Source organism: Amblyomma americanum, chromosome 3 (assembly GCF_052857255.1).
Source record: "Amblyomma americanum isolate KBUSLIRL-KWMA chromosome 3, ASM5285725v1, whole genome shotgun sequence".
Classification (NCBI taxonomy): domain Eukaryota; kingdom Metazoa; phylum Arthropoda; class Arachnida; order Ixodida; family Ixodidae; genus Amblyomma; species Amblyomma americanum.
The window spans coordinates 151,647,861-151,675,545 of NC_135499.1; the positions used below are offsets into that span (position 1 = coordinate 151,647,861).

At 41.4% G+C, this 27,685-nt stretch overlaps 1 protein-coding gene across 1 annotated transcript in view; it reads right to left on the bottom strand.

Annotated features, from left to right (window-relative positions):
* Fur2 (furin-like protease 2) overlaps positions 1–27,685 on the bottom strand; it is a 50,439-nt gene that overhangs the window by 18,134 nt on the left and 4,620 nt on the right. The window contains exons 4-17 of the mRNA XM_077658393.1: positions 26,190–26,324; positions 25,526–25,596; positions 24,494–24,582; positions 23,138–23,310; positions 22,011–22,226; positions 15,663–15,793; positions 14,714–14,820; positions 13,284–13,401; positions 12,514–12,721; positions 8,111–8,401; positions 6,626–6,815; positions 3,912–4,071; positions 3,213–3,365; positions 335–447 (exon numbers count right to left, since the gene is read on the bottom strand). Coding sequence (XP_077514519.1) covers positions 335–447; positions 3,213–3,365; positions 3,912–4,071; positions 6,626–6,815; positions 8,111–8,401; positions 12,514–12,721; positions 13,284–13,401; positions 14,714–14,820; positions 15,663–15,793; positions 22,011–22,226; positions 23,138–23,310; positions 24,494–24,582; positions 25,526–25,596; positions 26,190–26,324 — 2,155 coding nt within the window. The remainder of the gene's footprint in view (positions 1–334; positions 448–3,212; positions 3,366–3,911; positions 4,072–6,625; positions 6,816–8,110; positions 8,402–12,513; positions 12,722–13,283; positions 13,402–14,713; positions 14,821–15,662; positions 15,794–22,010; positions 22,227–23,137; positions 23,311–24,493; positions 24,583–25,525; positions 25,597–26,189; positions 26,325–27,685) is intronic.

Consider the following 27,685-nt stretch of genomic DNA (forward strand, 5'->3'; position numbering starts at 1 on the left):
ACTGAATTCATATGTGAAAAATACGGAGTACTAATTTTTTACATGCAGCAAGGTATTTTACATTGTGTGGGCATATGTTTTGGTGCTGGCTCCATCAGCAGCACTTACTGCTTCCCAACTGTAAATCAAAAACAGTAGCAGATGACATGATGTAGTGCCAGCTTGTGCTCTATGCCTGACAACCAACAGCTAGTGTCAGTAGCGGCTGTCACATCTACTACTCAGACTGCCACACAACATGACTTTCATGCTGGCAAGTTTCATTTCTGTAGGACCCCTGAATATGCAGTTCCATTGGACATACAAACTTTAAAAAACAGCACATGCGACTCACCATCACCACAGTGTAAGGATGTCATGTTGCATGCTGAGTTGTTGATCCTGTAGCTAGACACACAGCTCTTGCAGCTTGTCATGGAGGAGCACTCCACACAAGGGGCCTTGCAGCTACACCACAAAATAAAATGCGTAACAAATTAGCTCATATTTATGTGGCAAAGCCAAGTGTCCTGCTACAGCAGAATCTCGCTACAGTAAACACGCATGTATAGTTAAACATGGGTATAGAAAACCAAAACTTTGTGCCGTCCCATTCAGCCTTCCATAGACGGCCATAATTTTTTTTTTTTCATTTCCAGTAAAAGACGTTTTTAGTAAAGAAATTGTTATATACCCTTATAGTACTCTCATAAGAGCCACACTTTTTTCCGTGGTTTTGACGGGGTATGGCCGTTAAACAGGACCGACATATCTCTAAACAATTTTTCTTACTATAGCAAAGCCCCGATTTTCTACCCTTTTTTATGCCGTAGCATGCACTTTTACGACAAATTAGTGCAGTCCCGGCGAATCCTTCAAATACACATAATGCACTGAAAGTATGGATGATAAGACGCGCGCCCGACGACTGGCGCGAATTACCCACATAAAGTAAAACCAGATGCCGAATCAGTTTACTGACAAACATATCACGTGATACTAAGTTAAGATCAAGATCCTTTGAAGATATGGCACTCTAATGACAGTAATGATGCCTTGGCCAACAGTTCGAAGTGGTGCGCATCGCGTGCGGCCAGCAGCCATCAATTTGAGGTGGCATTCACTTGGCCTGCTTTTGTGTACGCTTCACTGTCGAAAGCCTTGCGGAAATCAATTAAGCGTTCATTTTAATGTGAGGTTATTAAGCGATGGTAATCTGGTAGCAAGGTTACATCTTTTGTAATACATGACTAGATTCAAAGCACTTTCACTGTGGCTTAGATACAGAGCATGGTAGACCTAATGAAACCGGCCAAACGGCACGCTGCTATGGTGCGTACTGCCAGACTCTGGTGGGCGGCGCATCGCCACAAGAAAACTCGCCTCTGGCGTTGGTACTCCCATTCCAGTTTTTTTGCGCAGTATAACGTTTTGTCCTTTCTGGTGTGAATGTTGAGCACACAAGGAGAGTTAGCAGTGCTGAGGCACCGCGTGTTCGCGGTTCCAGGTGAAGTTTGCGACGCGCGGAACAATGCGTGCGTGATCGTTCAGAGTGTTGCAGGCAGCTTTTGTCTATCACCTCCTAACGTAGCGTACCACGTGAGAAAAATCATGTACACATAAAACAACTATTTTGGCTCACTTTTTTTTTTTTTCCAAATTACCGGCTGCCAAATTGGGGGTGCGGCCTTTACACGAGTATACATGGCAGTAAAGCGCGGCTGGCCACGGTGACATACACCCCGCAGAATGATGACCTCGCAGCACAAGCGCAGTCCAGAACATCTCAGTGCAATATAAATGTAATGGTGTAATCTTAAGGAAAACAGGATGGAAACGAACATTGAAGATGATATAATGGCACTCTTTGAAATGGTCTCAGGGCTGTAGAGGGAAGCGCGCAACATGCGCAGAGGAAAAAAAAAAGCTGGCTATGAACATGGCAAGAAGGTGTCTGCAGAGCACAGGAAATGTGCATGGTATGCCTGCTCGTAACAGATACCTTGCGAAAGGAGTCAGATAAGAGCAAGACACACGGCTACTCTGCTGGGCACCTTCAAAGCGCTCTAAGCAGAGTGGAAAGCAGAAATCAGAAGAAAACAAACAGCAGCCACTACGGGATGCAGCGAGAAAAAACAGACAGAGAAAAAAAAAAACTACATCGATGCCATTTTCAAGCAGATAACATAAGTCTATTTCAGCTCTGTTTTCAGCTCACTTCATGCATAGTGCAACGCATAGTGCAAGAAATGCTCACTGTTTTCATGTAACATATGCATGGACACACCTAGCATGCTCGCGAACTTTTTTAGGGGCGCTCTCTTAAGATGAACTTCTGATACGACGAACAAGTTTGTCTTAAAGAGAGTGTAGTGTATAGTCTATTTACATTAGAAATATCAAATATCCATGTACTACTCATTATAGTGAACGATGCGCTGAAAAATTTAACAGCTAAAAAAAGTTACAAGGCTCTGTCATATCTGAGAATTAGGATAGGCAAATAGCTTTACACAAATTCTTGTTTAATCAAGTAATTCCTTACATTTCCTTTCACTAATACTGCCCATATATTTTGTCCATTCACTGACCACTTTCTCATTTCGAAGAGTCATTTCGACGCACCCATATAGCTGCTACGAACAAGATGTACAAGGTACACTACTAGATTATAAACAAAATGCTGATTAGTGCTTGAGATAAACAGTGTGCATAGGTTAATCAAGGGAGCAATTACTCATTAGCATCCACCTGAGTGCAGAAGCCAAATGGCTATACACGGAAGCTATACAGCTTCCTGATCTTCAAAGTTCAAGAAAAAATTCTTCTCGGTCTGGGGAAAGTTTATAGCACAAACAGTCACCCATGTGTGTTTATGAGTGCTGCTGCTAAAAAAGTATACTGAACCCCCTGACCAGCGACATTTGTTAAACAAACATGATAGTGGCACCCTAGATTCCTATACCAGCTCAATATATTGAGCAACGCTTTTTTCGCAGAAGTAGTAGTAAATATGCCCCGACAAACAAGAATCTTGTCACACACTTTGAACCAAGGCAAGGCGACCCAGAAACTGACAATCTCTAGCAGATGCTAAATACAGGCAAACACTTATCACTGCCATAGTCTTTCCAGCATTCGAAGTTCTTCATAAAAATATTGTAATACAGGTCATTCTGCTTTAATGACTAGACATTATTTCTGCTTCAGGGTTCAGTAATAGGCCCACAAACCTGCGACAAAAGTGGTCGGGTCCACCATAGAACTTGGGTGGACAGTGAGTAAAGCACTGCTTGTTGTGAGACCAGAGCCCTTCAGGGCACGTGACGCAGTCCTGAGTAGAGGGGCCTAGGCACGTGAGGCATGTGTCGTGGCACTTGCGACAACTGAAAGGAAGATTGCCCACACACACTTAAAAGTTGCAAATGTAGGCTATTCACTGGTCTACTGAAGTGGTCAGCATTACATTAAGAAATTGGCCCAGTAGGCAATACCATTTTGCCTGCACCCTCAATGAAAGACAACATCAGTCAGCAATTGTTGCAGGATCAGCTGAGAGCTTTCAGACGACGGCCTGTTACAAGAGGGTGTCTAAGAACAAAAAGGGACACCTGCGCATGTAGAGGTGCTTGGCAGGGTTCCTCGCCAATGCGAGATCTCGTACCATTTATACAACGCATCACTGACTAGGCCTGGGACCAAAACAACACAGTAAAAACAATTGGCCCCAGCCTTAGCCACCTTCAACTGAGCTGTGAATATTACTCCCTCTCCCTATCCCAACAAGCTCTCACGTAGCAAGGGAATTTCCTACAAACACTAACATATGCTACTCTTCAAATTACAAAGTGTTTAGGTCCTTTCTGCTGAAAAGTCTTTCTAAATTATATTGACAGCTTCAGTGTTGGCAATGAATGATGAAATAAACATACATCCTGTCCCTTGCAGACGAGTATGTCCCATTTGGGCAGGAGCCAACACACGTGTTTCCAAATCTGGAATAATTCTTCTGGCACTCTGTACAGTTTGATGATGAGTTCACGCACTTTGAGCAGCTAAGGTCACATTCCACACACAGTCGTAATTCTGCGTCTGCAATACAAACAAAATGGGAAAAACATCAGCATTCAGAAACTTTCATCTTTTTGCATCAAAACAATATGACTTGCTTGCTTTTCTGACAGATTACTGCCTCGAAAATCTTAACCAGTCCAACAGTGTAATAGAACAATTCTCAGTAGCTTCAGGTTGGAAGCAACGGGGAATTCAATAGGTCTCTGCTGGAACCAACTGGAACCAACTTGAAACTGTTCCATAAACCAGTTGGACTAGTTAAGATTTTTACCTCTTGATGACCTACTAATGTCGAAAGTATAAAATTTCACATGTTACTCGTGGCAATGAAGCAAGAACTTAACTAAATAATGCAATAAAAAAACGTAGCCCTTTTCCCCTTTCTAACTTTCCCCACCAGATGCAACCATCACAAAAACACATCACAGTTAGAAAATATTTTTAATATCAACAACTGGAGGTGGTAGTAGCAAAAAAAATCTGCGCCACCTGCACAAGAGTGGCACAAGCACTACAGGAACATTGGTTTTTTCTTCTGTTTTAGGAACTAGAAATGTGCAGACGTGTGTCTTGGCATGTAGCAGCAAGGCTCCATCAAAGTGTCACCTATGTCTAGAAGTGGGTAAACTTTGCCCACACCCCTAAAGAAGCAAGTAGGATGTCTTTGATCCATTAGCACAAACTCAATAAAGGACTTGTCCAGCATTATGCTGACAAAGCGATTGCCTGCACTGTACTAACCTTGCAATAAAATGACGAGGTGGAAAGTTACAAGCTAGCCATGCAATGAAGACAACAGCGTAACACTTTTGCAACACAGTTTGTCATATGAAAACCCCACAATATGACACCATAACAACATAACATAACATAACACAACATAACATAACACAACAGCATAAAAGTGGTTTCTGCACAGCCTAATCTGCACTCTGTCTACCAGCCCTCTGAAACATGGGTGGCCTAGCACTACAGCTGGACAAAGATGCTGCAGTGCGATAGCATTCCTCTTACAAGGCAATCTGAAGTATAATCTGTGCTGTAGCATCACAGCAGTGATTAACGCAATACAGGAACTGCCACAGCAACTCCAAAACGCAAAGTAACGAGCATGAACGTGAGAGTAGGAAAGCAGTTGTAGAAGTATCTTCAACTGGCCTGAGGTGGTGGTTGGCTTCTGGTGCAGAAGGCGCAATGGTCAAGAGGAAAAACTCATACACACAGTGAGATAAGAACCTCAGGCACAACGATAAGTTCAGCATGGACACGGTAAGGACACAGGAACGCAGTGCAGCCAGCATTGTTGGCAAAGCTTAATGCCACTCCAAGGAACCCTTGGCACATGGACAGTGTGCACTGGATAAGACTTTTTTCTCACTACAAGACACAAAAAGTGGGCCATTTTATCTTGCCACAGAAAGTATTGCCACGGTTGCTAATACACACTATTTTACTAAAAGGGTCTGCTTTAGCATTCAAGCCCTACAGACTTTGCCTCGACGCGAGCCAGACATTCAAATCTTATTTAAGCAGCATGAGTAACAAGAAAAGAAATGACACACAGCATTGTTCTCACATTTACGGTTCCTCTGTCCTTACTTTTCATCTCACATTGAGCCATTAAATGTTCAACTTCCAGTGCTCAATCACGCTCAACTGGCCTTGAAACTTGCAGTTTCAATGAAAGAAAGTCAAGGAAATTTTTATTATCTGAAGGCAGCTAACACTCAGCGAAGCTAACATGGAACCGGAGAGGCCCAACGGAATACAAGAAAAAAAGCTAAGCTAAACAAATGCAAAAAAATTCTAAAGATCCATGTGCAGGAATAGAGAGAAAGCAAGAGACGATGAGATGGCCTTGACTGCCTATCATGTTCGCACAAAACTGAAATGAGGAACTCTAGAAAGGCTATTTCGACAACCTATTTGGCCACCTGTGGAATTTGCAACGCCGATAGGAGCCGTGTTCCTGAAGCTGCCACATATGACCATCTATGTGTGTTTGGGCATGTCTCAGAGAGAAAGCATTTAGCCTCCGACCCACACAACAACACCGCAGCAAACCTTAATTGTACCATGCACCACTGAAGGTGAATAAGTGAGTAAAATGGAGTAACCTTGTGTGGGCAAAATACTAAAAAAATGCATATCTGCGACACTAGAAAAAATCCAATGCATACAATGTGAATTTGAATCACAGAGCCAGTTTTTGCCAGCTGTAGTCAGACAAGTCAGTTTACACAAATACGTTGGAAAAGGCAAGGACAATGTGCTGCATACAGGCCGATTACTAGTGGCCAGTTCTATATGCTTCATTTGCAGCAATGGGAAAGCAGCACAACAAAGGAGGATGAAGGAACAGACAACATGAGCACCACCCTTATTACATGTTTGGTGCTTGTCCTTCGCACAACATGTGCCTAAACAGATGTTTATGCGTCACCTGCTTGCTACCACAGGCAGCACTGCAAGCAATGCCTGTGGTTGAAACCATTGGCAAAACACACTCCCGGGCTTCGATTCCCTTTGGCCCAACAATTTTGAGAGAGTGACCACAACGCATGCGTCTCACCAGCGTACGTTCCATCAGGGCACTCGTGCCAGCAGGAGCCTTCCTTCGTCAGGTGCCGCCCTGCAGGGCATGACAGACAGTTGCTCTCAAAGGGACCGTAGCAAGTAGCGCAGTCAGTGTGGCAGTCTTCACAAGTGAAGCTCTCACGGCTTCCAAACTTTCCTGCGGGGCACTTCTCCACACAGTCACCCTGTTCGGAGAGAAACACCACCAATTGTGCCAAACAAGAAAAAGTGCATCAAGAAAAAAGTCAGAGCTGTTCATTCTCTCAGCATTCTTTTCTTCTCTCGCACTGCGAGAGCAGTGCTAAACAGGGCCGAAGTAAAGTGGGCAGGCACATCCAGCATTAAATGAAATACAAATATCAAACTTTAAATGGAAACGCAAAAACACAAAAGTCTAATAATAAAAATCGAAAAAGGATAAAGTAAAAAACTGTTCGTTCTAATGTACAGTCGGGCACAAAAGTGTTTGAACCACATGCTCCGTAAAAGAAGCAGACAGCGCTATTATTAGCCATCGGCTGGAGACCACACCTATCAAGGTGAAAACTAAAATTCTGTTCTTTAACATCCACAACTATGGTCTCCAGCCAGCACCTAACAATAGAGCTACCGGCTTCATTTAATTACAAAGCACGTGATCCACAGACTTTTGTCCTCAACTATACTATGAGTAGTCCTCACTTCAAAAGTGTTAATTAGGCAAGCTAGCATTTAACCTTTCTGAATCAAAATCTTGCCATTTTGCTGCTCCCGCTTCATTTTTCTGCTAAAGCTTCATCCGAGGTCAATAGTGCTTGGCTGATAAAAGCATGCTTTGCATGCTGCACAGTATGGTTTTCATGCAAAATGCTTTCACATAGCCAAAATTCACCATCAAAGGTGTGACCACTACGAAAGAATGACACCACCCGAGTCCCGCTTCATATGTATTGCCAAAAATCATTTTACTTGAGTCCCCAAATCGAACACTGCAGCCCCAGCGACAATAAAGAAAACTTAAAACACTGCACCACAACCTTTGAGCTGGCACATCAAGATTATGCATGTTTCATCAATTCTAGCAGCATAATTTTCTGTCAAACTATAGGCTCAACCATATCCCATTTTATGTTCGGTAGACAACACTGCCAAAGCTAGCACACCAGCAAACAAAAGCCAAATATTGCTGGCGACCCACTCAAATCAATATAAAAACTTTGCTTAATAAAAGCAGGCAGTATACATATAATTAAGTCATAATCTTAGAAAAACAAGCAGGCATTCTGATAGAGACAGCATCTCTGTACTGCATATTGGAACACCTGTCATGGCCCTCGGTTACACTCAGTGCAGTAGGAGTAATGTACAAATAAGCAACATGTTTTCACAAGCACACTGCCAGCAGTGCTATCATGGCATTGCCTGCATGGTACAATCAAATGTAGTACACATGGAATTGAAGTCTGATACAGTAGCAAGGCAGTTGGTGAATGAATGGCACCTGTTCGAGCAAGAGAAACTTGGCTTGCGCAGCACACGAATTGCGTGCCAGGCGGCTGCTTCCTGCCTTGGCTGCGCCCGTGTCCCGAATGATGTACGAACTGTGCGGGCGCGGACGCAACTTGATCGGGTCTGTGTCAGTTCCGTAGAAGATGAGGTACCAGTGCTTTAGCTTGCCAGGGAAGAGCGAGCGGCGTGGCCCATCGCTGGTGATGATGAGGCGCCAGGTCCCGGGTGCTGGCTCACCCCAGAAGTGCACAGACATGAAGGGCCAATTGTTGAAAGTGTCCTCCTGCAGGCAAGTCAGTAAAACTCACTTGACTACTCAAGGACAAAAAAAAAGTGGACTGACCACATCGGTGTTCCACATCCCACCACAAGTTAGGCAGTGGAAATGAAAAGTTTGATAAGTTAAAATGCCACAGTAAAGCTGACATGGCAACCAATGAGCCAGCCATTCCTAAACTTTTGAGAGAAAAGGTATGAATACTGAGAACTATAGAGTGCATACACATGCGTGTAGTCTTGACCTGACACGGAACACATGCTGGCTTTCAAGAACAAAAGCTGTCCTTACTTCTGTATCTACCTGAAGTAGCTACTTTATGACTGACTAGTTATCAAGAAACAAAGTTTTAATCACAGGTGGGGAACAGCTAGCTGTAGGTTTAATGTCCAGTGTTCATTATCACACCACAAAGCACTGTATATTATCAGTAGCGAGTCACAAAAGCCTGAGATGATGAAATGCTCTCTAGCACTTCCTAGACTAGTCTGCGCACCAGTCTTACACACATGCACATCACACATGGGCTAAAGTAAAGCAAAATGTAGGGATGTGCGAATATTTTAAATTTTGAATACGAATTGAACATTCGTTATTTAGTACATATTCGATTTGAGAAATTGATATTCAAGAATTTCTGAATATTGAGCAGCGATCAAAGCAATCGCAACTTCCATAAATCCAACCGTGGCAAAAACGGTGTCTGGGCAAATTATCTGAAAATCAAAGCGATCAAAGCAATCGCAACTTCCATAAATCCAACCGTGGCAAAAACGGTGTCTGGGCAAATTATCTGAAAATCAATTTTAAAGTTCCAGGAAAAGAGTACGAAGGTGTCCTGTTCGCTACCTTCTCCATCATTTATCCCGTGGACCGATCCTATTAGGATGCTGCCAGGCGTCAACCTCGTGCAAAATTCCGCAAGTGGTTTCAGTACATAGGCGCTTTTTGCGTTCCACCTCCATTGAAACGCGGCTGCTGCAGTCGGGTTCGAACCCAACCGCAGTGGGCGCGTTTCGATGGAGGTTCGAACCCGGGTACTCCGGCTCAGCAGACAAGCACCTTGGGCTAGAGTACCTGGATTCGAACCCGACCGCGGTGGGCGCATTTCCAAAAGGCACCCGTGTGCAGTGGTTAGGCACTTGGCTACTGATCCGGAGTACCCGGGTTCGAACCAGACCACAGAAGCCAAGAAACAGAGGGGAAAGGAAGCCAAAGAGGTCAGGGGAGGCGAAAGCTAAGGCACCCTGTGCCATGTCAGATTCCAGTGCACATTAAAGATCCCCAGGTGGTCCAAATTATTCAAATTGTTCTGGAGCCCTCCACTACAGCACCTCTTCCTTCCTTTCTTCTCTTGGCAGTTCAGGTGCCTGCTGATCTGCCCCATTTCCTTTCCCCAAAAACCAATTTTCAATTTTGCACACCCCAATTATGACTTTTTCTTCCTATCTTCTTTCACTCCAGCCTATATACCTTCTTTTATGGCACAATGACCATTGACATGTGAGAGGCAATTACAGTGTCATTTCCTTTCCTCAAAAACAAAAAAAAACTGACATATGTGAGATAGTTACTGCCCCATTTCCTTTCCTCAAAAACCAATTTTCAATTTTCAATTTTTTTTCATATGAAACAAATGGCTGACCACCCACTCCAAACAAACACATTGTGAAAGCCCCTGGTTTTTCTGTTTGCCCCTTTCATATGTCATATACTTAAACCCACATGCATGGCACTCCTCCTGTCCCCTTCACAACACTTCCTAGTGTTGGCTCAGCCATCTTGTTTTGGTTAGCTATGATATGCGGGAAAGACGAGTAGTGAAATTTCAGCTTAGTTTCATTTATTTTGGCTGCAATGGCTATGCACTCTTTCATTATAATAAAAAAGATTTCCCTATTCATCTTTTTCTGCAATTTTTTTTCATACTGAAGAAATATTCGATTTGATATTCAAAGGTATTTATTCTTTGCATTCGTTTTCATTTTTGTATTTAAAAATTTTGGTAATCACACACCCCTAGCATAAAGGCCTTCACCTGTTTCAAGCTGTATTTTTACCACAATTGATCAAACCATTTCTGCTTTTTGTAAGGGTGTTGCTCAGTAAATTCCCCTCAGGGCAAGACAGCACCTAGCATCTTAAGCTGTGGTGCAAATGCAGCTTAAGTATGGTTGGAGCATGGTTCCTACTCTTCAGGGGTGCAAATTATGAAAATGCTCTTGCAGCACTAACCAGACAAAATGGAACTCTGTGCAGAACAGAGCAACCTTATAACCTGCCAGCATGCATACAAGCTTCCCACTTAAGTGGGGAAGAGGGTCGTAGAAAAAAAATTTTATTAATGAAAGCACAATAGTGAAATCTTCAGGGAACATGTACCTTTACATGCTAATTCCAAATATATGATTTAATTTTTTGCAGAACAAGTCCTTGTGTACTTATACAATATGTTCTGTAACTTTTTTCCGAGAGCTTTAAAGAAATTTTGCTGCAGGGACCTTGCTAGATTGCATGCCATTGGTTTCTCTTGACATAAAGCTATGCAATAAGGGTAAAATTATCATCCTGCCTGTCATAGAAGTTGAGATATAGCATTTTGAATTTGTCACTTAAGAAACAGGAACACAAATTTTTCTTCCCATTTGTGAAGTGGCAACTTCAGAACCCTGTAGCTCAGCTTTTATAACAGGCAGGATAATAACTTTATTATTATTAGATAGCCTGATGTAAATAGAAGCCAATGGCATGCATTCTAGCAAGTTTCCTGCAGCAAAATTTCTTGAAAGCTCACGGCAAAAAGTTACATAACATATTATACAAGTGCACAAGGACTTGTTTTGCATAAAATTAAATTACATATTTAAAATCAGCACACAAACATACATATCCCCTGATATTTTCATAAATGTGAGTTCATTAATAAAAATTTATTTTTCTAAGACCAGCTTCCCCCTTTTAAGGAGGACTTGCAAAATGAACGTTTGCACTAACTAGTCTTTAGTCTTCATGTAATGTAGCTAGCGGCATTAATACCACCACAATTTCACCAACTATGACACAAAAGGACAAGCATAATGCAATGACCGAAGAAAAAGGGCATACTACATCAACTCTTTTTTCCTTTCATAATGGCAATGCCCAGCAAATGTGATGTCAAAAGAAAACATTTAGACTCGCATTAACATAAAACGCCTTGAGTAGACACATTTAAGTTGCTGTGCATCAGTTAATATACCGGTGTAGCAGCTAAAGAAGGAGTATCCTATGCAAGCGAAGCCAACTTAGTGCTGTGGAGAGTCGTGTGGCCCAGGCTGCAATAGTACTTTTTTGTTCTGCAAAGTTAGTTAATTAGTTAAGATTAGTTAAGTTAGCTTAGTTTAAATATTGGCATCTGGAAAAAAAGTGCTAATTCAAAAATTGTAGATCGCCTTGAAAAACATCCAGATAAAATGTTTGCATTAGGGTATGTTTAAGTAGCTTTTTTTACCGGCCCTAAAAGAAAGCACAACAAATTTAAAATCTACCCCCTTTACAGTGGTACTACTTGAGCGCCCCAAGAGATGACTTGAAAAAAAAAAAAAAAAAAAAAAGCTGCTTATGTCCGGAATGCTGTCTCCAAAAGGGGTTTGCGTTGGAAATGGGCACGGGACATGAGATATGCGAATTTTTCTTTCAAATCGCGTCTCAGATGCTCAAAAACTGAAATGGTGCAACACAATTCACTTACGTTGAACAGTAATTTTTTTCTGGCTGACTTGGAAACTATCCAGCTTAAAATCTACCTGGCATTGCCAGCCGTATTCTAAAACCAAGGACACAAAAGAGTTTAACTGTGTAGCAAAAGGATACAGTGCAAAGCAAAGTCAGCTTGAGTAGACATAGATAACTGAGAATACAGAGCTCCATAATCTCAACAAGCAATGTGCAGCTTTAAAGTTCACTTTGGAATCTAAAATGCATATTTATGATGATTTATAAAGAAGGTTCCCTGGGTATGAGCCTATTTTCGCCATCCATATGTGTCTGGTCAAAAAATTCCCATGACTACTGCTTTGTTCTACATTATATCTGGCATGCAAACAAGCAAATCAACTGAATGGGGTGTCCTGCCCTACCTTGACGTCATAAGAGCGAGGCAGGAGGACGTGTGAATGCGTGCCCAGTGGAGACACAAGGGTGATGCGGAGATTGCCACGGGGCAAAAACTGGAGCGACAGGACCACCTGGACATGTTCCAGAAAACGAACCGCATCACGTCGACCCCAGCAGCCACTGGCATTCATTTGCACCTCTAGCCGCTCCCCCTGACGGTTTGGAATGGTCCTGGGAAACAAAGAAATTTGAGGAGCTAGAGTAAGACACCCATGTCATTCTTAGCAGTTCAATGCTCCGAAACCATCTGACGTCACCTGGCTCTCAGCTCTTGCTAATCAGCAATTTTTTTATGCTGTATTAAATGTTTTTTTTTTATTTCTGTTGCCATTGCATTTTTCTCTCTTTTTTGTACCTTGGCCTTTGGTATACCTACATTTTCACCCAATGTTCTCGTGGGTAGCTCAGTATTAATTTATTTGAGCCACTATTCCACTAACACATTTTGGTTCTATTTTTACTTGTGACTTACTCCCCTATTGAATGGTCTTCCTTTGTGCTGCTCACAGAGTAATAAGAAGTACGAAACAATGACACCCCCCCCCCCCCCATCAAAAGGTAAGTACGCAAGCCTAAATTAAAGGTTCTCTGAGAAGAATTTATTCATTATTTTTTCCCTTCTGCATTTTAAAGTTTTGTCTGGTCATTCATTTGCCAACACAAATTATGTTGCTTGCAATGTCTACTAATGATGCTGCCATATGTGCCAAAATAAGAGCCAGTTAAAACGCACCATCCAGTATCTTCTGTGTCAGACCGACAGACATGCTGCGGCGGAGCAGTAGTCCATTGTTCGGCCAAAGCTGTCATGGCATCCGCATCCATCAACCCGTAACCAAACTTGTGGCTGACTGCAAGGACAGGTGTACGTATGAAAGGAAAAAATTGACAAAGATAAAAACTCTAATGCACAGTGTAGTGCTGAGTGAACGCCGTGGTCAACCCTCGCACACAGCCCACCTTTCAGAAGAACGTCAATAGGAATATATTGAAAGAAAACTACAGTACTTACAATAAACAAAGTCTGTGCAAGCTGACCAATTTGAGCCAAATGACACTGCGTACTTGATGGAAACAGTGCAAGGTGCAGGACAGCCCTCACGTTTTCCTCTTCTTCTGCCATGTCACTTCTGATAAAATATACCCAAAGGCCACACTGCCCGCAGGCTTTAAGTCTCCACAGACTAATGCTCCTCTGTGTTTAACTGAACATGCCAAGCCGAAACCACTGATGCCCCACAAGACCCAGTAAGCCAGGCATCCCTGATGAGCTTAACTGAGCACGCTGAACCAGCACTGCCAATAAATGAGATATCCAGCATCTTCTCTTGACATTTTGTTATACGTACGAGCCTGCATCCGTGTTCTTCTTTTATGAAATGATTGAGCAGTGTGACCAGCACTCAGTGGCTTGATGCACTTGCATTTGCATTCCATTTCCTCTTCTGTCTATAGCTGCTTCGAAGACACTGCAGACGTTTGTATCAACGAGAAGAAAGCTTGCATGCTCATGTACTTGATTCATCCTCTTTGTTAAAGGAGGCCTCTGGACAACCTCTAATCTTAATTGATGAGAGGAAAGTAGGGCTAGTTGGTGCTGAATAATCAGTAGTGACACTGTAACTAGTAAGAAAAAACACAACAGGAAGCGAAAAAAGAAACCAAAGGAACCACGCATGTCCTTTCCTTTTTCACTGTCCATTACGTTTTTTTCGTGCTAGTTACAACGTCACAATCAGCACTTCTCATCAAGACCACATTCCTGCATCTCCGGAGCTTTCTCTCCCATCTTGGTGTTTCTGCTACAGTAATAGCAGCAAAGGCGCACACATATTGTTGCACATGCAATAATAACCCCCATGCTCAGTTAATTAACTAAGTGATGGCACGATCACCACCTAGTGGCATGCTGTTGCGTGAATGATGTGAAGTACACAAAACTGCCTCATGCGCTTGAGTCTCCTCAGCCTAGCCCATCTCCTTCCTCTCTCTCCAACCATGCTAGCTTAGTGACATCTGAGGTAGTGTACAAAAGATCTAGCAGCTCATGACTGAGCACTATTCACATGCTATGGCTGGCAAAATGTCAGCCCATTGAAGAAAATGTTGCTTGAAAACCACTGCTGAGCATTTGCAACAAGAGCATCCCATATAAATACACACCCCTACGGCCAACTCCATTTGTCGTCCAGCCTTCTTCTCCGAGCAGTGGCTCTGGCCGAGAAGTCATCACAACTAGGTGCTGCATGTCACGCCAAGTGAGCTTGGGGCTGCACATAGGTAAAATAGCACTGACATAGGAACTGTCACAAAAAAAAAAAAAAGAATCCACCGCACACATGACAGCAGGGTCCTTTACAAGCAGACATAAAAGTCTGAAATGTAGATTAAAAGGTGTCTTTATCTTAAGCAACACCTGTCACGTTGTAGCAGGTATTGTGGAAGCAGATACAGCCAGCTCAAGTTAAGGAGTGCCTTTTTAATACACCCAACTTTGACAAGACAGAACCATCAGTTAAAATAAATCAGGAATTTGACATCACAGTTTTACTGTTAACATTAGCTAGCCCCACCTTGGCCCTTCATGACTTGAAGCCATCGATGATTGCTTAAGTTTGTTAGTCCAACTTCTGGAACAAAAAATGTTGCTCAGGTCTAGCTAATGACGCTATTAACCATTAGCAAAACAAAGAAACAACAAATAGGCCCAAATAAGCAGCTACAAAATATGCCAGCATACCATAGAAGTGCCAAAGACAACAGCCAGAAAACAGAAAAAAAATATCACAGCACATTAGTACTCACAATAGCTTTTTCTACAACTCCACAGCAAGATTTTGCCTAACTGAATCTAAAATAAGTCTCTAAATTCACTTCATCGTATAAGAATTCTATTACATGATGTGTGCTGTTTAACACCATTTCACAACATAAAATACAGGCCTCAACCAGAACATTCCTTATAGAAGATTATTTGCTAAAACACACAATACAATTTTTCTGTATAGATGACATTGTGGTGAAATACATGCCACTTAAATAAAGACTAATTCCCAATGCAATAATGTTGCAAAGGGCAGTGTACATTAAAAGATATTCAGTACGCAATTACTTGGCTTCCAAGGCAAGGGCACAGATTCCAGCTGCCAGCGGAGCAGATGCTGATGTTCCTGTATGTGCCTGGGTGCACAATGTATCAGAGTTGGGTTTCTGCCGAAATGACAGGTCCATGTCAACTGTCACCTGAAACGAGGAGGCGTCAATATGTCTGGGTCTGATGCTTTAGATTTTCGAACAATGCCAGTTAATACAGCCACAAACTAGGCAGAAAGTGTTAGGTGCATATAGTTGCACAATTTATATATGTGACTACGTACTTTGATACCAGTCTCACTGTGAATAACAAGCTATGAGTACCAACCTCACTGCCATGAGAAGACATTTATTGAGAGCGAGAATGCTTGGCAGCATTCCCTTTCTTTAAGTTCAAACAAGGATGGCAAAAAGAAATCTTTCCGATCAGTCCTGGCTAAGTAACAGTGAAGCCAAACAAGAAAAAAGCATGCAATACCTTACCCCTAAAATAACTGGGAAAAAGGGAACAAAAAATTACATGGCTAGATATTTTATTTTCAAATCTAACAGACAAGCATCAATTCATAATCAAAGGGCATGAGTTGTAAGAATAACTCATGTTAAAAGGCGAAAAGTTGCTATTCACAGTTAGATTACAAGGCTTCATAAATTCTCTCACTTTATAGTTCTTTTAACAGAGCACCATCACAAGTAAAAATAGCATCAAAAGAGCATTCAGTCAGGACATGCTAGATATGCTCAAATTTCAGCATGACAGTGAAGAATACACATCAAAAGCAACAACACCAGCTCAAACCACTACCACCAGTTCACGCATGCAATGCACAGACCCACAGAAGTGCCGGCACCATGAACATGCTTTGAGCCTAAGATTAACACAATGCGGTAGACTTACTGCATTTCACAAGGCACCAAGGACAGAGGTGCCATGTTGATGTGTGGTGTATTGTTGAGGAACAGTGGGTGATAGTGAGTCCATTACTACGAGTTAGTGTTAGGGTTCACCGATTGTAACTCTGTCAAACACAAGACGGCGAAGAGATGCAAGCAGTGTTAGGTGGCATCTAAAGACAGGAAAGTATGTAAAAAGATATACGCTGAAAATAATCAAGAACATATCCATAATACCTCACTTAACGAGATTGTCTAGCAGTGTTAGATTCTGAAAAAAAAAAAAAAGACCGCTGAAAAAAAAGCGTGCCATTACATTGGCTGCACAAATCAGTGGAATGTTCTGCACTAACAGAAAATCTTATTCATAGGAACTGTGAGTGAGTTGCCTTGATTATTTTCATCCTCTATTGTAAATTTGGATAGCTAGATGTGATCCCTCGCAGTAGTTGTCTAGCAGTCATCTATGAAAACATTTATCACAATAATCAGCTTAGTAATTTATTATCTCACACTACGTCTGTGCTCTAGTACAATGGTATTATCTAGGGTGAACTTTCGCACAAAAGAAACAACCTTGTGTAAAATGTGGATATCTAAAAGAGACATAGAGGTGCATATTTTTGGAGACTCACGACAATGTTAAAGCACCCATCAATTATTTTAAATACAGGAGCAAACACACCTGAAATCCAAGAGTATCCATTATGCAGCTGAAGTATTGTGTTCAGAACTTAACAAGTATAAATCAAAAGTAAGTAGCAAAACAGCTTTAAAAAGACAACTGAAATCCAAACTATTTTTATGACAACAATTTTACCAATATAGGCATGGAAGTTGATAATAAATTAAAAAATTGTTTCTTTTTTTTTCATTGACTTTTTATTTATGTATCACTACTTCCTTGTTAAATTGGACATTCATCAGCACCTCATCATAACAGCTTAGATTTAGGCATTTCCAGTACGTCCTGTCTTGAGCATAAGCGAAAACTGCACCTTGTCTTTGTGTCCATCATCCACTACACAAACAGGTGCTGGAATGACAACTCCTTGTTACAAGAGTGACATTGCGGGTTGCTATCAGAGGGTTGAGGTTTTGCACACATTACAGATGAAATGCAACATTGTCAGTGGGAATATCTCTTTTGCAATGCCTCATAACTAAGGCCCCTAATTTCTTACAATTCCGAAAAATATCGCTGACTGAAGCATAGCATTTTTCATGGAATTTTTGTGTTAGAATGCCAAATTCTCTTTTTTGATGCTATTGCTGTTATGGACATCAGTAGGAAAGACAGTACGACAAAAAAAAATGGCTAATTTTGCAAGAATATAATGTGAGGAGGGAGTATGGGAGCTCACGAGAATTTTAAAAGAAATATTACGATAATAATGCAATCTCAAAGAGTTCAGGCCAACCATAGCCAAGGGGCCCCCCAAAAAATGCACATGGCATGCTAATATATGGAAGCAGTGGATACGTCAATCTTATTTCAAAGGCAATGCTTCAGATGCATGCGCCACAATCTGTGAGACAGCAGCAGCCGCCATCACTGTTGTGTCACTGCTACTCAGTGTTCTGAACCGCCCAGTCCTGCGCCTGTCTGCCCTTTTTGGTGTCCCTAATCAACTCAACTCTTTCAGTGCCTTCTCTTTCACAACGACCCACACCGCTTTCTTTCCACATCCACAGCCACCATCTATGCAATTGCACACTGTGTGCTTTGTCCAAAAGGTCAGTAAAAAAGCTGGCTTCTCCTGGCAGCATTCAAGCCTGGTGGCGAAGGTCACTTTAACTACCTTGTAGAGTTAAAATAAAAGCTAAAAATTCACACTGTATTCTATATTCTGAACCATCATTTGATGCCGCCTGCGAAATATTGTGGATTTTTCATTTTCAATTAGTGGAATTTAAAATTCTCTGCCGCAGAAGGTACTCACAAAGCGTGGGCATTGTAAAGCTCCACATCATATATTGCACTCCCGATGAGTCATACTGCATTCTGCCTTCACGTCCCAAATTTTCCATACTGTAAGCGTATCTTTATGGGTGGATGCCGATTTAATTGTGGCAATGCAGTTCCACTGTTGCGGTAGGGCAAGTGCACATAACTACTGGCACCAAATGAAATTTTGCTTCCTAGAGAGTTTTTGCCATGGTGCATTCTGCGGCCATTACAGAGATCTGCTTCTGGAGGAGCTATACGCGATTCACAGATGAACTCAAGGAGGCCAGGCATGAGTGCACACCTGCCACTGTGCAGGCACAGCTGGGTCCTTGTGTAAGTGAACCACGGTAGCGGAAGGCAAAACACACTATGCTAAAACTCTATTATGTCACAAGGCATTGCAAAGGTTAATGCGTGGGGTCCAAGTGCAGTACATATTTTGTGCGGTATTTTGTGGTTTTATTTCTTTCATCCACTTTATTTCCTCATGCCATGAGGAAAAATTCCACATTTAAAAGGATTAAAATTGTAAATATAGCACAAGCAATCAACACGAAGACATCACAGTAGCACACACTTTCACATTCATGTAGCAGCTCCACTAGCTCTGGTACTGGTTATAAATTCAGTTTCTGCACAAGTTCTGTCTTCTATCACGGTGGTCAAAAGCAATATACATGACTGTGACAGGAGCACTAGTCACAGGAGCATCTCTCTGCAATTGCATTCAGACCCCGTCCTCAATGTGCTATGGCACTGAACTAGACAACATGCAGAATGGTGCTGCTTTTTATTTTCAATCAGTGAGCATCGAGCAGCCAAGCCAAAACCCACAACAGCTCATGATGGCCCTGAACTCATTTGTATTGGCAGGCCAAGTAAGACGGGCCAAGCACTGTACATAATCACACACACATGCAAGGCATAGCAGTCCAGCACATACAATTTCTCTGTGTGATAACAACTGACTTCACGAGGTAAGGTATGTGAGGTTCAATGTCCAAAAGATGCATGTGTGTTTGAGAGATGTAACAGTGGAGGGGGCTCTGGATTGATTTGGTTTCCGACATCTGGGGTTCTTTAACGTGCACTGACATGGCACAGCACACGAGCATTTCTGCATTTCACTTTTATCGAAATACAGCTGCCAAAGCTGGAATTCAATATACTGCTTCCTTGCACTTAGCAGTCAAAGAGAAAGTTCACTGATGCGACATGTGCAGTATCCTGTAAATTAAGCAAGTGAATATAGCTTGGAAACATTACAATGTCTGACAATGAGTTCATATATATAGAAGATTCAAGATTTGGTATATATTTAAAAAGAAAAAACTGGATACTTTGACCAGTAAAAAAATCGGATAGCAAATATAGTAAACAAAAAGGTGACAAACTGTTGACAAGCAAACTTTGCAATGCAGTGCTGATGAGAGGTAGAAATTTCTGCAGTTTTAATAACTTGAAAGGTTTCTTAATTTATACACATTGCAGAAATACATCTGCACTTCACATAAAAACCAGCCTCAGTGACATAGTGTGCTATTACTCCTACTCTTTTTATGCCGAAAAAAATAAAAACAGCCTAGCATCCACTTTGCTGTACCATAAGCCCATGAATCTCACTCCATATAACCTTGCAATCTGGACTAAACACAATAAGAAAAGCACTCTGTGCTTTCTGAATGTACTGAACCTTCGTAACATATTAAACTTTTTTTTTTCTCTCTCTCTATGGTGAAAATGCCTACTGTATGAAAACAAGAGTGGTTCAACTGTTAAGCACATTGTGATGCTGCTTCAAGATTTCAGGCCCAGCAAGTGTTACTTTTTTTTTTTTTCTGCTAAATACCGTGAGGGCCCACCATTGGCATGTCTCCTGAAGTTGTTTCCCCATATGACCCTGTTGAGATGGCGTACCCCTGTAGTTGTTTAATTACATTACCTATAAATATAAATTACCTATGCTGTAACCGCACAAGTGCCACAGGTGGTGCAAGTGATGTGAGCACCAAGAATGAAGGGTTTTCAGCCCTTTGGCTTCAGGAAGCTTATGTGCCCAAATGGCACACAGCTCCACTCTTCGTTAGCAAGACATAGCCTCAAAAGAACATATCCCACAAGCTTGCCCCAACCAGCCTCAGAGTGTCTCTCTGCCCTGATGTGAACACATGCTCATAAACCAAGTGGAAAGTTAGATGTATCTGATGATAATGATGGATTTTTTACGGTGCAAGGGCATCTGCAGTCAAAGAGTCCAATGGCACAAGGTTTTTTCTTCTACTCAAGGTGGGGTCAAAGACCCATTTCCCAAGTATTTCACCCTAAAGAAAAGCACCAGGCAGCGAAAAACTTGTGCCCATTGTATCACTGGTGGGTACCTGGCGGCACTGGGGATCGAACCCCACACCTCCCACATGCGAAATGGATGCCCAAATGACTAGGCCACCACTGCAGTAAGTTGGATGACCTTGATTCTTTAGCATATATTTTATGAGGAGCTCCTCCTTGCCAGCTGCCAGCTGCCATTATTGCTTTCAAGCTTTCAAAAGCAATAAATGGTCTTTGTGTCGTCACTTGTTGCCTTACTTTGTTCCCAAGAGCACAGCCCACTATGGTCGGCTTGCACTATATTGCGCATACGATCAAGGGATGGGGTGGTCACTTTGCTGCCAGCCGTGCAAAAGTGAATGCAGTTTATTTTCCCAACTACTACCCCACACACTTTTTGTTCTGTTAATATATTATTATTTGCCCTTTCATATGTATGGGTGACTGCTGAACACCACTGCATCACCGCCCATGTAACATCCCTAACTGGACCCCTAAGGATTAAATAAATGATGATGACGGCGACGACTAGCAAACACACACATCACATTGTAAATCCCTGCACATCATTTGTACAGTACTCACGGATTGAAATAGGACATTCGGAGCGCGTGGCCGTCGCTTCATGGAGTGCCGCCCGTAGACGCTCATGAAACCAAGGTGGTGCATTGTGGTATGGCGCGAGAGGGAGAACATCTACAAAGCAGAATTGTTCCTTCCAGTAGCCAATGAGCCGGCCTGTGGTTTACCACATGCCGCGTGGCACTGCAAGGTTAGCGCTCCGAATGTCCTATTTCAATCCGTGAGTACTGTACATTTACAAACATAGGAGGTACCGGTCAAGCCTACAACTATGAGGTCTTATCCTGTGTGTGTGTGATCATTGGAAAAGGTCACACATTTCTACTGCAATAATAATGAAGTGAATATATGACTGACTGATGACCAACCAACCAGCGGGATGGACTCAATGAATGGTCAAGATGTTTTTCTATTCAGCCCAATCCAATGCTCATAGACCTCTCTTGGTTAGTGGTAAGTAGCAGAGTACAAGGTTCAGGAAGGGATTCCTAATCCAAAGCTTATTCCGCCAATGTAAGCAAGCGTAACAGCAATGAGTGTTGCAACCACCCCTATAATGCAAAGGTTAAGCCAGCAAACACATTCTGCAACCTATGCCATTACAAAGCTTACCACATTGGCGTCCTTCCCCGGTGAGCCGCTACTATAGGTGGTGGCAAGCGTGGAGGAGCACATCTCAAGGTACCAGGGTTTTGAACCGTGCTGGGTGGCACTGCTGATGGATAGTGTGTAGATAGAGTTGGTGTACCCATCGCAGTTGCAGTTGTCATTGAACCGTCCGCCGTTGCCAGAAGCCCAGACAAAGATTGAGCCCAGGCCACGACGACCCTGAAACATCAAAGTCACTCTCTAAGCTCTCACAATTTGCCCCAAATGCAATAACGAGGCTTTGAGCATGATGGGCAATAAATACTCAACCTCAATAATAATTCGCATATTTTTTCTCCTGGGTGAAAATGCCCAGTTTACGAGAAAAGGATTCAATCAGTTAAGCGGCACACATAGGCATGCACAAGTCTCTTCATAAGGGGGGACCAATGTTTATGGTAGCGCCTATTCATATCATCTGGGTACCACGGAATGATATGGCACAAAATTTTCACCCCTCTTCCTTACGTTCACCCCTCTTCCTTATGCTACTATCAGCACGGACTGACGTTTCTTTAAACATGCCTTGAGGGCCACCAAACTCGCTTTTATTAGATACTAACGAACAAAGCTTGCTTTAAGAAAATTTGAGGAAATACATACAGCTGCTGGTGGCTCTGAAAGCATTAAATTTTAAAAATCACACATGGTCCTATTTTATTGGCTGGCAGTCTTAAGTAACTGGGCTTTATAAAATGCAAAATCTTTGGAAGGATCAAAACAAAAAGTAACATTGTCACATGGCTGGATGGTAGAAACTTGCACATGAAATGGAAAGGTCAGAAATTTGACACCTCACCATCAGGACAAAGGATTTCCTATTCTCTGTTAACAAATATGCTAAATTATTTTGCCAGAACTAAGATGCACTGAAATAAGGTCTGCTGGAAGTAAGAAAGAATTCTTGTGATTTTCAGGAATACTTGCCTTACCTGGCTCCCAAGGCAAGCCAACACCACACCTGCAACTGCAAGTATTGCACTGAATTTCACCAGGCACTAACATCGCACCACCATTCAACACCACTGGGTGTCAGATGAACCCTATAAGCATAGCTCCTCCATTATTCTCCAAATGCTTGAAATGCTCACCTTGGCAATGCCTTGAAAAAAGGCCTGCTTGGCTAGTTTTCCTGGGCCATCAACAGTTTTTCCGTCATCTTCTGGACCCCAAGAAGCACTGTAGATGTCAATATGGTTTGGATTCAAGCTGAGAGCACGAGCTTCTACTTCATCCGTCACCGTACCATCCAGCATTCGGACTCCTGAAACAGAGAAACAAATTCACATAGAGCTCTCTTCTGTTTCTATTATTACTTTTTCTGCATAAGATAAGTGGACGGCACATACATGTAGGGATGCCCTCAGGGATTAAAGGCAACGAAAAGCTATCTTCGAAAATACAAATGTATTGCACTTCCAATACTACTAATTACAATTATGCCACAACAATGGGCTGTAGTTAGAATGGTAAGAAATAAGGAATAGAGGATTGCATATAAAACCAAATTATCGTGATATGCAGGACACACTATGTCAGTGTGATATGGTTGAGCTCGTGCCTAACAAAACTTTTTCATGGTTTGTTATGCATGGTTTAGCCAAAAAAAGAAGCCAAGCTGGCTGCCTAAAACATGCACCTAGTGTATAAACAGTATATGATCCAACAAAATAGTTTTTGTGAACAATTTCAAGTCAAGATTGTTTCTATTATAACTACAGGTGGTAAACTCTGCGCAGTTACCAGTTTACTGCATATATTCATAAGCACTCGTTTGTTATTGTGATGAAAAGGCAGCCAGGAGCAGTGTTGATAAAGGCCATGGTCATCACTAAGGAGGCTTCCTTCTTGTTCAAGCAGTCACCGACACCTTTAATGCCACTTCCTTTTATTTATTAGTAGTAGGGAGGCCAGATCCTTATGTGCTGCCATACCAGTAGGTGGACCTCAAAACATTTGAAAATGCTGCAAAGCACAACAGTGCTTGCTAGTTACAATGGGCACTTTACCAATGCCATCATACCTGTTAATACTTCTTTTATTGGTGTTGAACTACATGACTCCCAAGTCCCTACCTCCCGAAAAGCACTTTATGCAAATACTTTAATTTCAGAAAGCCTCAGGTATTCAACTTTTCATTTGACAAATGCCATAACACTTAAAAATAACTTTGCTGAGAACTCTGTCATTGAGACTAAAAAAGAAATAAACAGACGTGCTCCCATAACCAGTCATACACCCGGCAATAAATAACTTTTTTTTTTTTTTTGCAGTAGCTAAGATGGTCAGGAATTATTCCCATTCTTCTTTTTTGAAAATGTTACCAGTAGCATGTAGCTTGCCCAATAAGGTATTTTTACTTGGGAACCACATTAACTTTTACACAATTTTTGTATTGACATCAATGCTATAAAGTGAAATATGAAAGCCTTGTGTGAAGTACATACCTCCAATACTTGCATTGTAGGCAACACCAACTCCACAATATTCATTGAGAGCCGTTGCTGCCACTTCTCCTGCACATCGTGTTCCATGCCTAAGGGGACAGAATACACAATCAGCACTCTCACGCGAGTTGAGAGGCCAACAGTGCAACACAGCACTACAGACTTCCTAAAATGTGCACTGCTACAATAATCCAAGCAGCAATAAGGCTAACAATGGAAGGGGAGTGCAACCTCATTGCAACTTATCACTCAATTTGCATGGCAGATCTATCATGGCCAGGTCTGAAAAGCCCATTATACTACTATGCTCAGTCACCAAAGAAGCTAGTTCGCTGCAAGACACTGCACGATCAGTTTCAGATCATCCTCATCATCATCATCATCAGCCTGAATACACCCACTGCAGGGCAAAGGCGTCTCCCAAATTAACCCTGTCCTTTGCCAGCTGCGCCCACCCTATGCCTTTGAACTTCTTAATCTCGTCCGCCCACCAAACCTTCTGCACACAAACATGCTACAAGTGCGTTCAGGGCACATTTATCTCCATGGCACTAAAATACGCATGACACTAAAATACCACAACAATTAATACAAACAGCTAACCAACATCAAATGAACTAAAAACTGCGCTAATGCACAAGGTTATGTATCATTCAAGGACCATTAAAAAATTGCTGTTTGAACCCCAATCTTCCAGGTCCAAATTTTGAGTGTTATTTTTATCCTGCTTCTTAATAATATCATTTGCAACAAAATTTGACAGGCAACACTTTTTTTGCCTCATTGAACTGTACTGCCTGTTCAGAAAAATTCAAGTAACAACTTGACTACTACGGCACTTATTTTACACATTTAAATTTCAAGTGCAAGCCTACCAGCCTTCAACTTCAAATTTATTTTCATTGCAGCATTAAAAAATTACAAATCACCTTATAGAATTACAACATCTTAGCCTTATAACACCCATTTTAAAAAGCAAAAGACAACCTAAGAAAGGTATTCTGCTACATATCAAACACCACTAAAACATACTTGTTGTCATTATTATCCTGCGGCATAGGGTCATCATCGTGGTCATTGATATCTGTGCTTGCGTAACGATCCTGCAAAGAGATGTCAAAAAATGATGTCAAACATTGCGAGATCAATTGTGCAAGATTTGATATCTAACATGGAAAATACGGAGCCCTCCCCCTTGCTATCCACAGATGAGTGTTTTCTCAGCAGATAATAATCAATCAGCAGAGAAATTTCTGGTCTGTGCAATTGATAAGAATATTAGGAGGCTCCTAGTGTGATAGAATCCAGAGGTCCACTAATCTGTACAATGACATCCTGAAATCTTATACCAGAATATATCTGAAGAAGTGCACTTGAAAAGATCGAACAACAAACAACTTAGCTGTTAAGACAAAATGGCAGATGAAGGCCAAGTGACCAACAAAAGCTGACCAAACATCCCTAAGAAGGCCTTTTTTGGTGTATAGAATTTGTCTAGTTAAAATTTATGACAAATAAGCAGCTTCTTAAGCAAAATGATTTGTGCTTTAAGTGCTTTTGACTGTCACTAAGGCACTGCTCTATTCATACTTTGAAAGCAAACCCCGAAACATACTCCATATAAGATGTAACATAAAGCGCTGCAGGGCACAATGTGAAGTAAGCGAAAGTGAATGAGATTGCCCGACAGACTCACATAATTCTGAACCAGGTCTGGGTGGTTGGTCTGAATCCCATCATCTAGAATTGTCACCACAACTCCCTTGCCCGTGTAGCCTCGCTCCCATGCTGGTGCAACATTCATGTCATGACCGCCAATGGCTCCTCCATTCTGATAGCAAAGGGAAAGAAGTACAGGTCAATCAAGAATGCCACAAAAATAGGCTAGCATGCTACAAAAGCAGAGAAGCAAGAACTAGAGGTCTGTCATCGCTGACAAACTTCCGATTTGTTCTAAAAGCTCCAGCCATACCAAGGTGCATCTAACCTGGCCTGATTTCGGAAGAATAGAAATGGGCATGTATTGACATGTTACAGTGAATTCATAAATATAATTTATAATATTTTATATTGTTCCTCATATTTACTTTAAAACTATTATATTTAAAATTTTACAAACATACATTAAGAAACAAGGCAGCACTACTAGCAAAAATTGCAACGTTATGTCTTGAAGGTTCAAACTAAAATTCCTTCCCCAATGTAAATAAAATAAAATTTTAGGAACTACATGCCACTACAGCCTAATGTGGTTAATGTATTCTTGCTTTTTAAATTACTAGTACCCATTATTACTTTCACAGTACTTTTTCTTCCACAGAGTCTAATAGTCATGGCAACCATTTCTTCAACAAAAGTAAGACTAAACTGGAATATTGAATATTGCTAAAATATTCAAGCAATGCTTGATTAATAGTTGCAATGCTGGTCAAAATGCAATAGCAAAGACCTTTCTAAAAACAAGAAAAAAACACACATAACACACACACAAAGCATTCTGCAGAAAGCAGCATACATTGTTCCATAAGTAAAAATAACAATCCACCTTTATCAGCTTGCTAACTATAGGCAACACAACAACAGAAAAGTTGTTTGCTGCGGTTGCAACCAGTAGTTTGAGTAGTTGTAACTTGTGTACAGGAAGTTTCCAAGCAGAAAAACATTGTAACCAGCCATTCGCACTACCATGTTGCATCAAAAAGAATAGTGTGCCACATATAATTCAAACTAACAGGAATCCAGCTCTGACAATTGCCTTATTATTTTTGTCTCTCTTTAAATATTTTCTATTTTAACACAAAAACAAAATGTACTAGACTCAAATTAGCAGCCAGCTGACGATGAAAATTCTGCACGTTACACATGGCCAATCACTTGCTGCCAAGACTGTTACAAGCACCTAAGACAGACAACATAGCATATATAGCAATGCTGCACATCTAAGGCTATCCTCCTTACATAACAAAAACATTATATATATATATATATATATATATATATATATATATATATATATATATATATATATATATATATATATATATATATATATATATATATATATATATATATATATAAGAAAAGAAATAGACACTTTTGAACTCGAAATGCACTGGGAGAATGCTTCAGCAAGTAGAAAATAAAATAGAAGTGAAGGTGAGCCAGAAAGGACAAAGAATACTGAGCTGCCCA